Raw genomic sequence first — 17327 nt, forward strand, 5'->3', positions numbered from 1 at the left:
CTGTTTCCCGCCCTTTTCACCTGAGAGGTGTTCCACAAAGCCGGTTTTATCACTTACCCAGCTAAGTTAACCCAGGGTTAGCGGCAACCCTAGGTTTTCCGTTCCAAAATGAACACGGTATGTAAGTTGCTATAGAAACATATGCTCTCAATCAAACCTGGTCGGAGCAGGTTTTGCGCAGGTTAAGTTTGGAAGATAACCCTGTTTTGCTCCGAGTAGGCTATTTAAACCGCGTTTATCGCAGCTTTTACGTGTTCGCCTGTTGATATCGGAGCGCAAATAATTCGTGCAATTCACAGAGATTAATTAGACCACGGCTCGACATATTGTCCTTTCCGGATGACTTTTTGCTGGAGAGATATAGTTTTTCACGTGATTCTTTGATATATTTAAATAGCCTTCTCCAACCCTACATTGCAAATGTTACCAATCGTGGATCTGCCCTCAGTTCACTACAAACAATTTGCATAGCTTTCCGTTTTTTTGCGACGGGTAGCTTTTTGTACAGTGTAGGAGATGCTGAGCACATAGGCAAAGCTATCTGCCGCTCAGTGCGTCTATCTTGCGCTGAAGCGGTTGTTGCGTAACTTCATCGTTTTTCCAGGCCATAAACCCACGAGACGCATTCAAATGGAGTTTCACCAACTTGCAGGTCAGCATTATCTACTTTAAGTGTTCCCAAATGGCTCCGAAATTATCCTTGTTGACTTTTCATCTGGGTCTTATATTTCAGGATTTCCTAATGTAATTGGGTGCATTGATGGCACACATCCAATGTAAGCAATACATTTCAACAGGGTGCGTTGCATTATGAACATATGATATCATAGACCTCATATAATTGCTGTGCTTGTGCAAGATAGCTCAAAGTTTGTATTTGATCGCAGGGCAATTCGATGGGGATCTCCTAGGAGATCGAGGGTATCCATGCCTCCCGACGCTCATCACCCCGTACCATAATCCCGCATTTATACGCTGTGTTAGTGACACCCCTTCTCCGATTGTTTTACACTTGTCACTAGCTCGGCTAGGCAGTTCTTTCTGCCATGTTTCTGCCTGCCTATTTGGGTTTACCCACGGTTTTGAACTTTTGCCTGCCCCTGGGCTACTCTCCTGACGGTGACCTGCCTCTTCTTCTATGTTAGGTTTTTGTTCTTTTTGTCTTCAGCGGCCTTGTACCCTTTTTTTTTTTATTTTGCATTTCCTCCTGTTAAAAGCAGGAGTCGATTTTTGTTAATGCTTGAGCTGAAGCCTTGCTCAGCATCAAATAAATATTTTTGAACTTCTGCTTTTGGGTTCAGATTTCACGTATACCTGACAGTTTTGAGGGGTTCCTGTAGGGCTAGAGCCCCCCAAGTTTATAATTTTAGCAGAGCCTAACGCCCTTGATTCAAATGACAGTCAGGCGTCTCTTTCTTATTCACAAGTCATGAAGACAGAGGCCGTTTCTCAATACCAAGTACGCGGACTACGTTCTCGCGGACTTGGAAGTACGTACTTGGCAAGTCCGGACTTTCAAGTACAGACTTCCGAGAACGCGAGTACGCACCTGCAATTGGAACAGCAGCGGACTCGATGATGCATTCTGGGATATTTAACGGTCCCAAGTCCACACGAGTCACCTCCGATGCATCCTCGGTAGAACGGCCTCATCGAGAACGCATCGAGAACACTTCCGGGTTTTACGACAGTACTCGCGTTCTCGCGTACTTGGAATTGGAACAGTGCTTGGGCTACCACTGATGACGTTTATCGAGAACGCAAGTACACGAGAACACACGAGAACGCGAATTGAGAAACGGCCGTCGGAGGACAGTCACCTGTCTCCGTCACCCTGATCCTGTTGGTCAGAATGGGAACTGCACCGAGGTGGATTTGCCGCCACCTAGTGGCTCCACGTGTAATAAGTCGTAAAACATGGCCTCATGTCCTATTATATTGACTCTTTTCACCCCCTGCAGGCTGAGGGGAATTATATCATCGTTTTTAAATAATTTAAGATTGAAACATTTGATTTGAAATACTTTTAAGGCACCTGTGTAAGCATTATTGAGTAGCACTATTAGCGAGAAATAGCAATGTTGTGATTAAGGCAAATTAATAAAGCAGATAACCTAATTGTTTCCACCAGGAAGGAGTCCTACTCGGGGAAGGTCAGTTTAATCTAAATTTCACTTTCTCAAAAAGTGATGAGGGCCACATAAAGATTTAAATGAGAATTCTGACACTTCTCAGAATTCTGACTTTAATCTCAGAACTCGAATAGCATGCACACATTGCCCTAATCCTATATCTTCCGCAGGTCAGTGCATGGATCCCATCCTGTATGTCACAAAGTGACTCTGACCTTGGTTCCTAGTTTACCCAGCAAGTGTCAAGCTCAAGGTTTCTCGTCACGTCACGACGCCCAGAGCGGCTCAGCCGCAGCGAGCCAATCATACTCCACAATCTGTGGTTACAGATCAATACAGATACTTACAGATCAATGACGTTTCCTTACATTGCCAATTTGGGATCAGTTTGACTTTATAATCTGATTTTATTATTATCCATCGACTGCAGTAAAGTTTTGAAATTCAAACAAAGGTAGATAAATGTCTCCAGACTACCGTTCTGGATAAAATAAACTACAAAACAAACAAAAATAAAGGGAACACTGTACTTTAGGAAAAGTTGATCAACTTAGGAATATTTAATTCTTCACAGCATTTCAATTCTTTGCAAGAACTAAACCTTAGAAAATACTCTTAATACAACAAAAATAGGCTCTCAGATTATTTTTCTTTACAAAAACATGTCACAGACGTAGAGGATTTGAAGACAGTAAATGACAGTGCTCATTTTCTGCTCGCCCTCCTTTTGGCTTCTCAACAGAACAAGTCGTGACTCACACACAACAAACCAGGTTATCAAACTCTGAGGGCCGGGTGGGCGGGAAGCAGGACGCACACGGCCGTCCAATCACAGGCCAGCGGACATCAGAACCATCGCGCTGACGAGAAACCCTTTTCTCCGGACTCTTTGCGTAAAGCCGACTTTGAGATGAAAGGTTCCTCCCAGAAATCCACTCGGAGAGAGAAAATAACTTTATTATGAGGTCAAATGCTCTCGTTTTAATCCAGGTTCTTCTCGAAAGTGGACATGATGTCACTCTGCATCGTCATGTCAATGCCGCACATCTGGAGGGGAACAGGAAATGGCATCACATCATCAGAAACTTTACTATGAAAACCATAACGCAACAGGACTTTTACTGTGGAAAAAAAGATTGAGCACACCAGGACTATAACTGTTTAGAACTGCTTCAGGACACCAGGACGACACATAGAACGGTGCGTTCTCTCATTTGGCCACAGCTGGAATGCGTGATCGGCTATATAACGTGTACCCTATTGTATAGTCTGCTTATGTTTACAAGTTTCAACTGTATATTATATATTGTGTAATGTATAAGTAACATAATATATGATGTGTTGAACCAGGAAGTAACATACCGCCTGGCGTCTGCGTCTCTCCTGCTCCTTCCTGCGAGCCATCTCCCGCTCCTGATCCAGATGAGTTGCGGCCGCCGTTGGCTGCGTTTCCGTTGGCGATGGAGACTCAGTCATCGATGAGTCCAACAGTTTTGGAGGGTCCAAGATGGAGTCCAGGGGGAAAGGAGACACTGGCGTCTCCAGCGGCCTTTTACGATAAAACACAACCGCTGGTCTGAACGTACGACAACACAACCGCTAGTCTGAATGTATGACAACACAACCGCTGCTCTGACCGTACGACAACACAACCGCTGGTCTGAACGTACGACAACACAACCGCTGGTCTGAACGTACGCCAACACAACTGCTGGTCTGAAAGTACGACAACACAACCGCTGGTCTGAACGTACGACAACACAACCGCTAGTCTGAACGTATGGTAACACAACCGCTGGTCTGAACATCCCACTACCTGAGCCTGTCGGGGCCCCTGAGGGCCTTCTCCCGCTCCTCCTTCTGCAGCGCGGCCCTCCTGAACTGCTGGAAGCTGTCCCTGGAGGACCGGGCGCTGGGGGCCCCCGGCCCGGGCCCCGCGGCCCGCCTCACCAGGCTGGCCCACGACTCCACGTTCTTCAGCACCGCCTCCTGGAAAGAACCAGCCAATTAGAGGTCCTCCGTGGAGGGGATCACCATGACTACGATTTGACCGCTGATAAACATAGCACCTGCTGGTAGAAAACAAAGTTGTACACAAAGAAATACAAAGCAAGAACCTTTCTGGCTGGGCGGAGCCTCCCGTCCGGGGGGGAGGAGCCGGGGGGCTCGTCGTCGGACCCCGAGTCACGTCTGGAGTCTGCAACACAGCGTTTACAAACGTCACCCATCTTGTGCCTCCGCCAGGTGAAAGGGTCAAACAAGGACTTTCTCAGGCCCCGACAGACGATACAGAGGGGCCGGTGCTCGGACGACGGTGCGGCATGGTTCGCTTATATTGACGTTTCCACCTCCAAAAGTTTGGCTGGCTCCCAAAATAAGCGCCCTGAGTCGCTCCCATTCTCGGTACTCCTCCGTTGGGGTACCAAGCTGTCTGAAAGGGGGCCGAGAAGGTGGAGCTACACACGCCGTCCGTTGATTGGGTGACAGAATCGTCACCTCCATGCGACTGGGATAAAATGTGGGGTGGCATTAGCTCAGGAGGTAGAGCGGGTTGGCTAACCGCAAGGTTGCTGGTTCGATCCCTGGCTCCACCTAGCTGAGTGTCGTGGTGTCCCTGAGCTCACCCTAATTGCTCCTGACGAGCTGGCTGTCGCCCTGCATGGTTGACTCTGCCATCGGTGTGTGAAATAGTACCCGCGAGGTATTTCTGGACAACGGCGAAAGCCTAGTTTATTGTGGTCTTTGTTTAATGTGTCATGTTCTTCTTTTTTCCATTGACTATATTAGCAGGCTACACTGTGTAGCGCTGCTATAATGTCACAATGCTTACGTAGCTGCAGCGGCTATCGGCATCCAGCTTAAACGCTGCCCTACCATAAGGGTACAGTTGGCGGTGGAAACGGCAGCCAGATTTAGAATAACTGAGCTCGCCTGCTCCGAGCCGCACCGTACCGCTGGGTGGAAACAAGGCATTAGACGTGGGTTTGGTGTGTCAGGGCTCTGAGGAAGACCCCCTCCCAGGTCTAACCCCTGGGGGCCAGCACCTACCGGCCTGCCTGAGGCCCGCCTCGGGGGGGGAGGGGCTGTCCTGGAGCGGGGACAGCAGAGGCGGTGGCTGAGGAAACAACGCCAGGACAGTTAAAATCTAAAACACGGTAATGGAACGCGCCCCGTTTTACCAGGAAGTACGTTTCACTGGAAACATTGTGCTGCACAAATATATACGACAGTAGTGGTAAGCCCCCCTGAGTCACCCATCTGACTGGTAGCAGAGTGTAAAGCAGTGAGACCAGCAGACACAAGGCTGGACCGCACACGGGTAATCCTCTCCTCGATAGCCCAGCTGGGCTCCAGGAACAAAGCGATACTCACTTCAAAGCTCTGTGAACCTCTAAGTACATGCCTCTGGTCTGGGAGAGCTGGGGTCAAGACCCACGGCCGGGGACGTCAAAGGGGACAAGAGCGCAGACAAGTCTGGGAACACAAAGTAATCATGAAAAACAGCATGAAACACTTCATTCATAATAATACACAAACGGATGGTCTTATTAGACCAGACCAAGTAAAACAGAACCGATATTACCTGGAGGAGAGAGCGACAATTGCTCACAAGACAGACTTATTTTGGGATAACCAGGCTTGCTTCTGATTGGCTCTGAAGAGAGGCTTCTGGTTGGCTCAGAAGACAGGCTTCTGGTTGGCTGCGGAGGGTGAGTTCTGATTGGCTGCGGAGGATGAGCTCTGATTGGCTGCGGAGGATGAGCTCTGATTGGCTGCGGAGGATGAGCTCTGATGGACTGGGTTCTCATTGGCTGTGTGGGCGGGTGTCGCAGGGCAGAGCGGTAGGTCTTCAGGGAGGCCTTCAGCAGGTCTCTGGTCCCGGAGGCCGACTTCCTCGAAGCGCCCACCTTCAGCGAGGCCTGGACCAGGGGGAGACGCGTGATTGGACCAGGGGGCGACAGTAACATCATGAGCTCATTGAAACATGTGCTACCTTCTCCTGAGCCTTCCGGGCGGCACCGCTAGCGCTCTGCTGCTTGGGCTCCGGCACTGGGGGAACGCAAAGCAACAGTCCTCAGGAAACAGCCAAGCGAGATAGTTCCCCTTCGACATGGCTCACAGGGAAAAGCCTTAGATGAAACCCAATAGCGATTTGGAGCAAAGTGGATCGAGCCCAAACCATGATGACATTTAATGAAACGTGGCTTCAGGACGACAACTTTCTCAGACCAGTGAAAAATTTAACGAGCTCAACTCTAACCCCGATGCTAAAGATCCCATGGCATGCTACTTTATGAATGCTTTTATATAGCTAGTTAGTGGGTTAGACGTTCAAGAAATTCAGCCTTTGTGCAGAATTACAGCCACTACAAGCCAGTCCCACAATGAGCTTTCCACAAACGTTTTTTAGAGGTGGGTCAAGGTGGAGGGTGGGGATGTGGCCCCGAGCAGCTTGCGGCCACGGTACCATGCGCTAGTGTTTACAGTGGATGTATCACAATGGCGAGGCGCACACAGCTTTTGGCCGTGTTCTGTAAATATTCTAGAACACTCCGGGTGCTCCGGCGGGAGTCCTGGAGCTCTATATCTAAATAATATCATATTATACATGGATATCTACATCATATATTATATATTATCATGGCCAAAATCTGTGTGCACCTCCAGACGATATTATGAATCTCAAACGACTGCGTTGGGTTCTCCGACGTCTCTGGTTCTTCCACATCAATCTGAAGTAGGGGGGGCCGATAACAGAAATTATTACGTCATTCTGATAAGTCTGATATCATGACGAATAGCCCTGATAACATAGCCTATATAATTTCAGTGCCTCGCTCCCGCTAAATGAAAGGTCTTATGGTAACCCTAAAAGTGCACATCATACAATCAATTACAATACATGAATTCACAGCTGCACACATATAGAAAATGTTCATTTTTATTCTTATGTTACACCTTTCCTGCTGTCGGCTCCCAGACCGAGGGTAACACCCTTCCCTTTGACCGGCAGTGGGTCTGCTTATAGGTCAGAATACGGTCGGAATGAAGCGGCTGTACTTTATTCTTAGTTTCACTAACTTTACAGTGCACGTTTGCACAGACACAACCAGACTCGTTCATTACTTCACTAAACTGACACACGCTACCGCTCGCTCGCTCAAACTCTCGTATTATTATTGACAAATGTTAGCTGAACATTATAGGGTCCCGGCCTTCCACTCCGTTTTCTCAGTTAAACACAGAAATCAACTACATTTGTCCCAGTGTTTGTTAGATGTGAAATGACGCAAAAAAAGACGCTCTCTTTCTCCAGTAACGCAGCCGTTGGCGACACCTTTCTTATTCGTCGTTTCTTCTATTTGTCTGTGACTCATGCTCCAAACTTTTATCGATCGATATGGATGTTGTGGATGCAACGGAATATATGATGCATCGCTGCAGCAACATTTAAGATGATTGGGATGAGTTCTGCCCATTCTTCCTCCATTGCTGCGGTCAGACCAAAACACACCTGTGACAGGGGCCGTCGTGGACCCTACATCATATCCTGCCACTTGCAAGCCTGCCCCCCTAAACCCCCCAGTTGATTCTACTGATGTCTGAGCAACAATGTCATGATCTTAGGTCATGATCATATATATGTATATGTGTGTGTGTTAGCGGTTATCGGTATTGGCCTTTAGGAGCTGAAAGTTATCAGTTATCGGTTAAAAAAAAAAAGTTATCACGCATCCCTAATCTGAAGTAGACTGAACCGCGACATGGAGGAGAAAGGGATTGTTGCCCGCGATTGCCTCACGGCGGTGGTGGTAAAAACAGCCAACTTAAGAATGCGTCATATAGGCTTTTTTTTCTCCCCAACGAACGTTCAAACTCGTTATCATACTAAACATATCCCAGATCCATTTTACACCGGATTTCCCCTTTAACACAGCATATATTCAATAATGAGTAGAAACAAGGGCCTGTAAAGAATCCACACACACACACACACACACACACACACACACACACACACACACACACACACACACACACACACACACACACACACACACACACACACACACACACACACACACACACACACACACACACACACACACACACACAGCAACAGTTTAATGACTCTGGATCTTTAAAGATCTTTCTTTAAAACCCAGGCAGCTTTCAGCCTCTGGTGAGAAGGTAGTACTGGGAGAAGGTACTAGAAGGAGGTGGTGGTACTGGGAGGGAGTGGTAGTGGGAGAAGGAGATGGTGATAGTGGGAAGAGGTGGTAGTGGGAGAAGGTAGTAGAAGGAGGTGGTGGTAGTAGTGGAAGCATGTAGCTTGAGGGACCATCATCCTCTAACCTGATTCTGTGTCAGTGCTCTCCGAAGAGGAAGAGGAGCCACTGCTGCTGGAGGATGAGGAGGAGGAAGAGGAGGAGAAGCAGGTGGCGTTGCTGCTCACAGAGAGGGGGGCCGACTGGCTCAGGTCCAGAGGATCTGCGTGACACACACATGTCCATGTTGTTATTTAATTGTTCTAATTAAATATCATTCCGGGTTTGCAATTATTAAAGTTTCAATACATAAACACAGAGGAAAAGGTCATGTTTTTCCTGGCACTGCCTCTACACTAACCGATGGCCCCAATGCGAACGTTGTGTGTGATTGGTCAGAAAAGCAGGAGGGCGGGACTTATCTGGATCGGGTCTCCCTGACGGCTGCCTGGCCATCGCAGCAGGCAGCGGACGACCAAAGAGGTACTCTGCTCTAGGCCTGCACGATAAATCGTTTTAAAATCGCAATCTCGATTCACCCTGTGCGCAATTTAAGTTTTAAAGTACTTAGATTCTCATTTTTTCTATGAGCCGACTGACACACGGTAGACACTGTTGTGTGTAACGCGTTAGGTAATTACTTGTCCATGTACTTGTTCAAAGTCAAGTTACACGTAACTACTGAAAATATGGTAGGCCTATATATGGGAAAATACTGACGAAACGTAGTTCCTTTTTCAATTCCGCGCAACGTCACTTTTCCCATGGACAGCTTTGACAGCGATATACTGCCTTCTCATGCAGTATGCTATTGTGCAAGCACGCAGCCGCGCAGCAAGCGTGCCTGCGTCCCTTCACAAGTTCTCATTCCACACCGTACGAGACAGACGCTGGTAGCGTGAAGCTGTCTCTGCATCTCAGACATCGCTTCCGCAGGCATTTTCCAAAGCTTACGACAAAAAAAGCCAGCGGTGGAACGAGATAACAAACGCCGTCACTGTTTACCAGTGTATGGACTAGGGCTTTGACTCCGAACTTCGTTATTCGAATATTTAAAAAATATATAATATTCGAACGAATATTAGGCAGGACTTAATATTCAAACCTTTTATGGGAATTATCTATTGTAAACGGGATGTAGACAGACTAATTTCACGGATTCCTGTAAGACCAGGTTGCCTTAATTACATCTGTCGCATACTTAAGGTGAAAACTAAATGTCATGGGAAAGAGGCGGTGGTTGCAAAAAGTATTTAGATCGCTTATTAAGTTCAATCGTTGCTTATAATGGTTTATTCGTTTCCCAGTATCATTTCCTTAATTTAGAAGACTGTTTTGTTCATTTTTGAATTGTGAAATAAATAAAATGCAGCGCAGCGCAACGCAGATGTCAGCACAACGCAGACATCTATTACTGTCTGACACGGGGTGTCAGACAGGTGTTCAAGGGGTGGCCAAGGCTTTTATAGGGGGGGTCCATATTGAATTGTCGACGGGGGGGGGGAAGTGAACGCGGTTGTCGACGGTGGGGGGGGGGGGCGAACGCAATTGTTGGGGGGGGCGGGGGGGGGCGAACGCGATTGTCGGGGGGGAGGGGGGGGGGGGGGACCTGAGGTGGCCAATCGGGTTCCAGGGGTGGCCAGTGCCACCCCCACGGCCACCCCTCTGGCTCCGCCACTGCTTGCACAATGCGACCCCATCCCAACTCCAGTAGGAGTAAGTAGATAACAGACGCAATTGCTTACCATCTAGCAAAATATATGGTTCCAATAAACACTGTAGAACGTGACGGATTTCGAAAGATGATCCATACATTGGACAAACGCTACTGAATACCCTCCCGCAACAATTTTTCATCCGTTGCATTGCCAGCTCATAAGAATGTGCGGGCTGTAGTCGAGGCAGAAGTGCAGGAAGCGGATTATTTTTCCAGCCGAACCATGGAACCGTACATGAGCCTAACTGTCCACTTCATTGCGACTGAATTCGCCATGAATAAACATTACATTTCGTGAGAAAAAAATCGTGGCAGAGAATCGCGATATCAATTCTAAACTAAAACATCGGGATTCATAGTTTTCCCCGAATCGTGCAGGCCTACTCTGCTCCATGCTTAGCACGCGCTCATGTAGACTAGGAGGACTCTCTCTGGTCTTTTCTGATTGGCTGAGGTTGGTGTGATGTCACCGTTACCTATCTGCTTCCTCTTTTTCTTCGTAGCCAAGCGCTGCTCCTCTCCCGTGGTGTCCGGCCCCGTCAGCGTCGGGCCCTTGGGCTTCACCGGCCTGGCTGCAGGGAAACACCACGGTATCCATGGTTACTAGGGCCACCACGGTAACCAGGTCCATCACAGTAACCAGGGGTAACCACGGCAACAACAAGATGCACAATAATGGCAAGACCAGTGGTCATGACATCAACCATGACGTCCACGTGGGTCTAGGAAGTACGATGCCAACACAAGGCTTTGTTGTTGGTTCTCTCCATTGAGATGGGTGAGAGCCAAGCGGGGGGGCAGCAGCATTTGTCAGTGAGCAGACACTGGGGGGGGGGGGGGGGGGACTCACTGGGAAGGGCAGTCTTGGCGGCGTGCTTGCGGAGGCAGCGGGCCACGAAGGCCTGCAGTGTGCGCAGTGTGGCGGGCGCCAGCATCTCGATGTCGATCTCGATCTCCCGCCGGCCGCAGGCCTGCAGGTGTGGCTCACGGCGCTGGATGAGGTCCACCAGCCGGCCCAGCCGCCGCCCCGGCAGCTGGTTGATGTCCAGGCTCAGTTGCCTCTTCTCCTCGTAGGGCACCGTCGCCACGGGGACCGCTTCCTCCTCCTCAGAGGCCGACGCCCCCAGGGCCTGGAGGAGGGCTTGGTTGCCATGCCTACAGACGGAACACGCGTCATGCCAACCGCACTTTTAGACATGTACTTTCTGAATAGGAAAAGGATAAAACACATTTAGAGAACATGTGTCAAACGCAATAACTGCAGCATAGGAATGTGAAGGCACATTGTTTAAATGTGTTTAAATGCATGTTCTTCAATTGCAACAGAACCCATTTGTGAAGTCTTCTGAATCTGAGGGGGGCTCACGTACAGCCGGGACCCCTTGGCACCGCTGCTCCTCTGAACTTTGACCTTGTTCTTGGAGGACTTGTGCTTTCCCCTCTGCCTCTCCTTCTCCTTCACCTTCTTGCGTCTCGACGTCTTCTTGGTCTTCAGGGGCGTCTGGGCGAAGAGCTGCAGCTGGTCTCGCATGGCCTTAAGCTGCACAGGAAGAGGCCGTCTAACGGTCTATTCTCGGTCATCGCTAATGAGAACTGCCCTCGTCAGACAGTCACCATAGCTTACTGTAACCTCACCCGAATCATTTAGTATACCATGAAGAAGATGGTGAGATGTCTCTGGTATAGAACGTGTGGTCCATTGTCACGGTAACATACCTGTTCCTCCAGGTTGGCCAGGCTGGGGGCCCTCCCCGCCTCCTTCTCTTCTTCATCCTCTGAGCTCTGAGAGGGTGAAGAGGAGGAGGAGGAGCTGCTGCTGGAGCCGTGCTCCACCTTGCAGTCTCCTCCTCCTCCACCGTTGTCCTTGACGACGGTATGGTCGGGCAGGGGCATGCTCTCCTCCTTGGGCATCTTTGAGAACTGCATCTCAAACACGTCCTGGGGAGGAGGGGGGGTTGGATACTGGAGAAACCACAAACCACCCGGCAACACTGGAGCAGCAACCAACCCTTCCGATTGGCTCAACTCTGTCGGGGGCGGGGTCGTACCTGCAGCCTGCGGGCCATCAACACCACCTCGTGGGCGGGGGGGTTGTACTTGTAGCAGTTGGAGAACATGAGGCGCAGGTCGGCAGCAAACTGCTGTGGGGTGCTGTACTCACCGCCGTCCATCTTCTTCTGTAACACAAGGGTAAAATAAGGTACAGGGTTAAATAATCCAGTAAACAGACCAGTATGGCGTTAGATAAACAGACCAGTACAGGGTTAGATAAACAAGTAACCAGACCAGTAGAGCGCTAGATAAACCAGTACTGCGTGGTAAACCTTGATGGTGCTGAGGTCCATGGGCTGCGTGATGATGCGGTGGTAGTCGTGGAGGCCGAGGGCGTCCACGTCCACGGGCGTGTAGAAGGGCCAGGCGTAGGCGGCGTGCCGGCGGGACAGCAACTCCTTCAGCAGCTCTCCGCAGCGCCGCAGCGGCTCTGGCAGCCGGGTCCGCCGCCCCGCCCCTGCCGGCCAGTCAGGGAGCTCCCTGCTGGGCGGCCTGATGGGCCTCTTGGCCCCGCTCCCGCGCCCGGACGATACCCCGCCACCGCCCGGGGGCAGGGCCGCCGTCGAGGCCGTCGGGGGAGGGGATGTCGTCCGGCCGCACGATGATGACGGGTTGCCAGGGGCGACGGTCAGGGGCGGGGGGGCGGCGGCGGTGACGTTGGGGGTGTCGGCTTTCCTCTTGATGCCCTTCCTGTCCTGGAGGGCTTTATTCTGGAGGGGAGGGGGGAGGGGGAGGGGTTAAGAGAAGCAGCGTCTTTAAAGAAGGAGCTGGAGGGCATATTTAGAAGCTCAACTTAAAGCGTGATAAAGCGTGTGCGGGAGTATGTCGGGCGACACTACTCACCGCGGACTGAGTGTGTGCGGGCAGCGCGGCCTGCGGAAGGGGGCGGGGCACGGCCAGGGGGACGGGGCGGGTCGCGGCTGGCGGGACGGGGCGGACCACAGCCGGCGGGACAGGCCGGGGCACGGCGGCCGCCGGGATCACGGTCAGCGTCTGTTGGACGACCACCTCCGAATCGGGGCCCTGGCGCTTCAGGGCTCCTGCGGGCAGAGAGACAGGCTGGGGCTGAGGGCCCCTGGGGAACCTACCGCCAGGCTCTGAATGTGTGCATGAATGGGTGATGTCAGACCATATTGTAATGCGCTTTGAGGGCCACTGGTTAGAAAAGCGCTGTACACAGGCAGAACCTTTACCATTTAACAGACCTCACTATGAAGGTCTGTTGGTTCTACGAGCCATCGATGTGCGACTATCTAGCTGTTGTGGTTCTAGCTGTTGTGGTTCTAGGTGCGGGGTCTCACCTGTGCTGCTCCTCTTCTTGGCTCTACCAGGAGGTCTGCTGGAGCCCTGCTTCTTCTCCTTCTCCTCCTCCTCCTCCTCATGGGGCATCAGGGCCAGTCTCTCCAGGAAGACCTTCTCTAGGGTCTGGGCCATCAGCACGATGTCATCTCCGGGCTACACAGCACACAACAGTCAGGTAACCATGGATACCACCACCACTAGACCTAGAGACAGCTTTGGAATATCCTCTACTACCACCACCTCCTCAGTTACTGAGGTATAATTCTGTGGTCATGGTACTTCTGTGGTCATGGTACTTCCCAAACCGCATCAACCTGTTTGGGAGTCCCCGAGCGGTGATAATGGGAGACCAGCTTCTACCCTGGCACAGTAAGAAGGTACCTTATTGTACATGTAGCAGTTGGTGAACATGGCGTTGAAGTCCTGCACACACTCCATGGTGTTCCAGTAGTACTGGTTCTGCAGCCGTTGCCTAATGGTGCTCAGGTCCATGGGGCTGCTGATGATAGTGTAGTAATCCTGCCACCAACAGGAACAGACAAAATCAGCAGATGGAAAACACAGACCTGCAAGTCACACGAGACGTAGAAAAGGGATTGCAGAATGTATGTGTATTCTCTCTCTCTTATTACAGACATAAATTTTAGGGGCACAACCAGAAATTTTAGGGGCACACACCGTAAATCAACATGCTAACCAAATATTCACATTTCTAGCCTACTAGGAGGACTAATACCCCTCCTTTATGCCCGAGATTGACAGCTGCACCATCAGCTCCAATGGCGACTGTCTTCTCTAACCACCCTGTTTCTGTCCCTGGATGCTGGAATGCCTCTTTGGTGGCATCATATACACCTTAAAATGAAAAAAAGCGGTTAGAAAAAAAAAAAAAGGGTTAGTTAATAAAAGATAAACAGTTCTCATCTATCCCAACGGTTTCCATGCGTGCGCACATGCGTTCGACGAGCATGGAAGCGACAGTTCCATGGGAGTGCGCCCGCTTATCGCGCAGCTAGACAGGACGCTGCACCTCCTTGCATGCCCGCTCGCCTCTCCATTGAGAATGCATCGCGACAAACGCATCCCGTGTGAAAATGGCACCTGAAGTGATTATTTAAACTACAAACATATTCACAGTAGGGCTTTGACTCCGAACTTCGTTATTCGAATATTAAAAATATATATAATATTCGAACGAATATTAGGCAGCCCTTAATATTCAAACAGTTTATGGGCATTATTTTTTGTAAACGGGACGTAGACCGACTCATTTCACGGATTCCTGTGAGACCAGGTTGCCTTAATTACATCTGTCGCATATTTAAGGTGAAAACTAAAAGTATTTTGATCGCTTATTAAGTTCACTCGTTGCTTATAATGGTTTATTTGTTTCCCAGTAGGGATGTCACGAGAACCGATACTTCGGTACCAAGTCGATACCAAAATTAAAAAAACGTGACGGTACTCGTTTTTCTTAGTACCGTAGGTACCGAGGATGCAATTCCTCTGGACGTCACGTGGGCAGCATGGGAACATGGAAGACGGCAGCTGCAGCGAGTGCGACGGCTCCGCCTCGACTCGTCGATAAAAACAATAACAAGAGTCGCGTCTGGAAGTACTTTGCGTTTGGAACGCTGCGCCGCGCGATTGTTTCAGATGGGACCCGTTTCAATGTTGCGCTTCTAAACACGCATGGTACGACTGCGTTCGGCATCACTTACTTGGTGTTGTTTTGATTGAAGATCGGCAGGTTGTAGTAGGTGCGGCGGTGAACGTGTGCGTGCGTGTGTGCGTGTGTGTTGCGAGCGTATGCAATTTCAAAGTAAACAAACCAACTCAAAGCCGATGCATGCATCCAAAATTATTCGTTCAAAACCAAATAAACAAATCAAAAACAGCGGTGCTTATTCGCTTCAAATACTTTTTCTTTTCAAAACTTGGTTAATTAATACGGCGCGGTACCGAGCAGTTGAAAACAATGTTGGCGTCTCCTGTGGCTGCCTTGCGCACCTGCGTTATATTACTTAATATTAGGTTGGAAGTTATGTTTTAAACCCCGCTATGCACGCAAGTGTAAACGCCAGCCGCATAGCTGCATGACTGCCTGCTTTCAGCACGTATTATTTTTTTTTAATTATTATTACTTGAACGCTACATGCCACTGTTCTTTTTTTGTAATGTTAATAGTGGTTTAGTTTTATTCATTACTTGAAGGCTACATGCCAGTGCCACTGTTTTTTGGAATGTTTAAATGTTTTTAATAAATAAAGTACATGGGATTTATTGTTTTGTTTTTGACCGTGGTATCGAATTGGGTATCGAGAATCGTGGAATTTCACTGGTATTGGTATCGACTACTAAATTTCTGGTATCGTGACATCCCTATTTCCCAGTATCATTTCCTTAATTTAGAAGACAGTTTTGATTTTTAATTTTTGAATTGTAAAATAAATAAAATATTTTTGTTAAGTTGCAGTCGAGTCGAGCTGACCTTGCCTGCTGTACCCACGGCCCAAAATAAAGAACAACCAAGATAACCGAAGATACCGAGATAACCGAATATCCTTAATTCAAACATGCCGTTTAATTTGGCCTCAATTGGTATACAGATGCAAACTTGGAATGAACATGCGCAATGGGGTCGGTAGACCTAAGAAGGTTCTACGAGCGCCAGTCTTCCCGAAAATGGTGGGTTCGGCCCTTTTCAGCCACACAATGCTCTGACTCTAGACTGTGGCACTTGCAGGGGGGTGTCGGAAGAATGGATCAATTGTTCGCTTGCTCATTGTTCGAACGGCAGGTTGAGACCATTCTCCTTCTTACAGACCCGCGCGCGGTTTCCCCGCGCTCCAAAATCTCTATGACCCTCCCCCTCCACACATGAGCCACTTACAGTGGCCATTCCCTATCCTTCTCACACTCATTGGCCTGCTACAGATTCCGGATTTATTGACGCGCCCCTTCCATGTTTAACGTGTAAAAATAAAAAATAAAAAAGGGCAAATTTACTGGTCTCACATGCGCAACCAGATGTAAAATTCAGTCGCACACTCTCAAATTTTGGTCGCAAAATGCGACCATTTGGTCGCAGTCTGGAGCCCTGAGACGGTAGGCTACTAGGAGTGCTGAAGGCCTGGTTGTTCTGAAACTAGAGGGGTTCCCTCTAGCTTCAGAAACCGCCAGGGTTTCAGTCCCAGAGAACCAAGGGTCCAGTTTTCTAAGAACAGCCAGGGTTAGCAAAGGTTCTAGAACAGCCAGGGTTCTACAATAGCAAAGGTTCTACAAGAACGTTCTGGCTCTTCCAGAACGGAAGAGCCAGGGTCCTAGGATGGGGGCGGGGTTAGGGGATGACTCACGGGGAGATTGAGTGCGGCGGCGTCGACGGGCTCGCGGAAGGGCCAAGAGAACTGGTGCCTACAGAGGGCCCTCAGGACCACCCGCTCCAGGTACTGCAGCTCGGCGCTGCTAGGCCCCGAGCCCCGGGGGTGGCGCACCGCAGGGGGCGGGGGGTTCCTGGGGGGCAGCTTCCCGCTGGACATGCCGGAGAGCCGCTCGCTCCAGCCAAACGGCTACGACGATCACTCTGTGACCTGCAGACAACAGACTCAGTTCTCAAGGTGGGGTTTGAACATTTTAACCCCAACCCTTACTACCCTGCTTAATAATAAAACGACTCCATCTTGGATAAACTAGAGCAGTGGTTCTCTAACTTTTTCTACTAGTCCCTCTTAGATATTTTTTCAGCTTATGTGAGTTCCATTTAGGAGTGTAAACAGGAGTGTAAAAAGGGTGCAAATGCTGACAATTTAGTGAGAAACATGGGCCTGTGCTTCATGCAACGGTTGACTAATTTCT

The 17327-nt window shown here is 49.6% G+C and overlaps 1 protein-coding gene across 1 annotated transcript; it reads right to left on the minus strand.

Moving 5' to 3' along the window:
* Positions 1 to 3113: 3113 nt before the first annotated feature.
* brdt (bromodomain, testis-specific) lies at positions 3114 to 17011 on the minus strand (the record flags this gene model as incomplete). The annotated part of the gene is made up of 18 exons (XM_084473579.1): positions 3114 to 3179; positions 3495 to 3681; positions 3949 to 4121; positions 4202 to 4329; positions 5018 to 5086; positions 5181 to 5247; positions 5921 to 6052; positions 6127 to 6182; positions 10595 to 10690; positions 10969 to 11273; positions 11489 to 11658; positions 11952 to 12056; positions 12167 to 12295; positions 12431 to 12880; positions 13014 to 13210; positions 13472 to 13625; positions 13854 to 13991; positions 16829 to 17011. 18 exons carry the CDS (start codon positions 17009 to 17011, stop codon positions 3114 to 3116), a joined length of 2805 nt encoding a protein of 934 aa, XP_084329705.1.
* Positions 17012 to 17327: the final 316 nt, after the last annotated feature.

This window comes from Micromesistius poutassou (assembly GCF_964030765.1).
Source record: "Micromesistius poutassou genome assembly, chromosome: 9".
Lineage (NCBI taxonomy): Eukaryota > Metazoa > Chordata > Actinopteri > Gadiformes > Gadidae > Micromesistius > Micromesistius poutassou.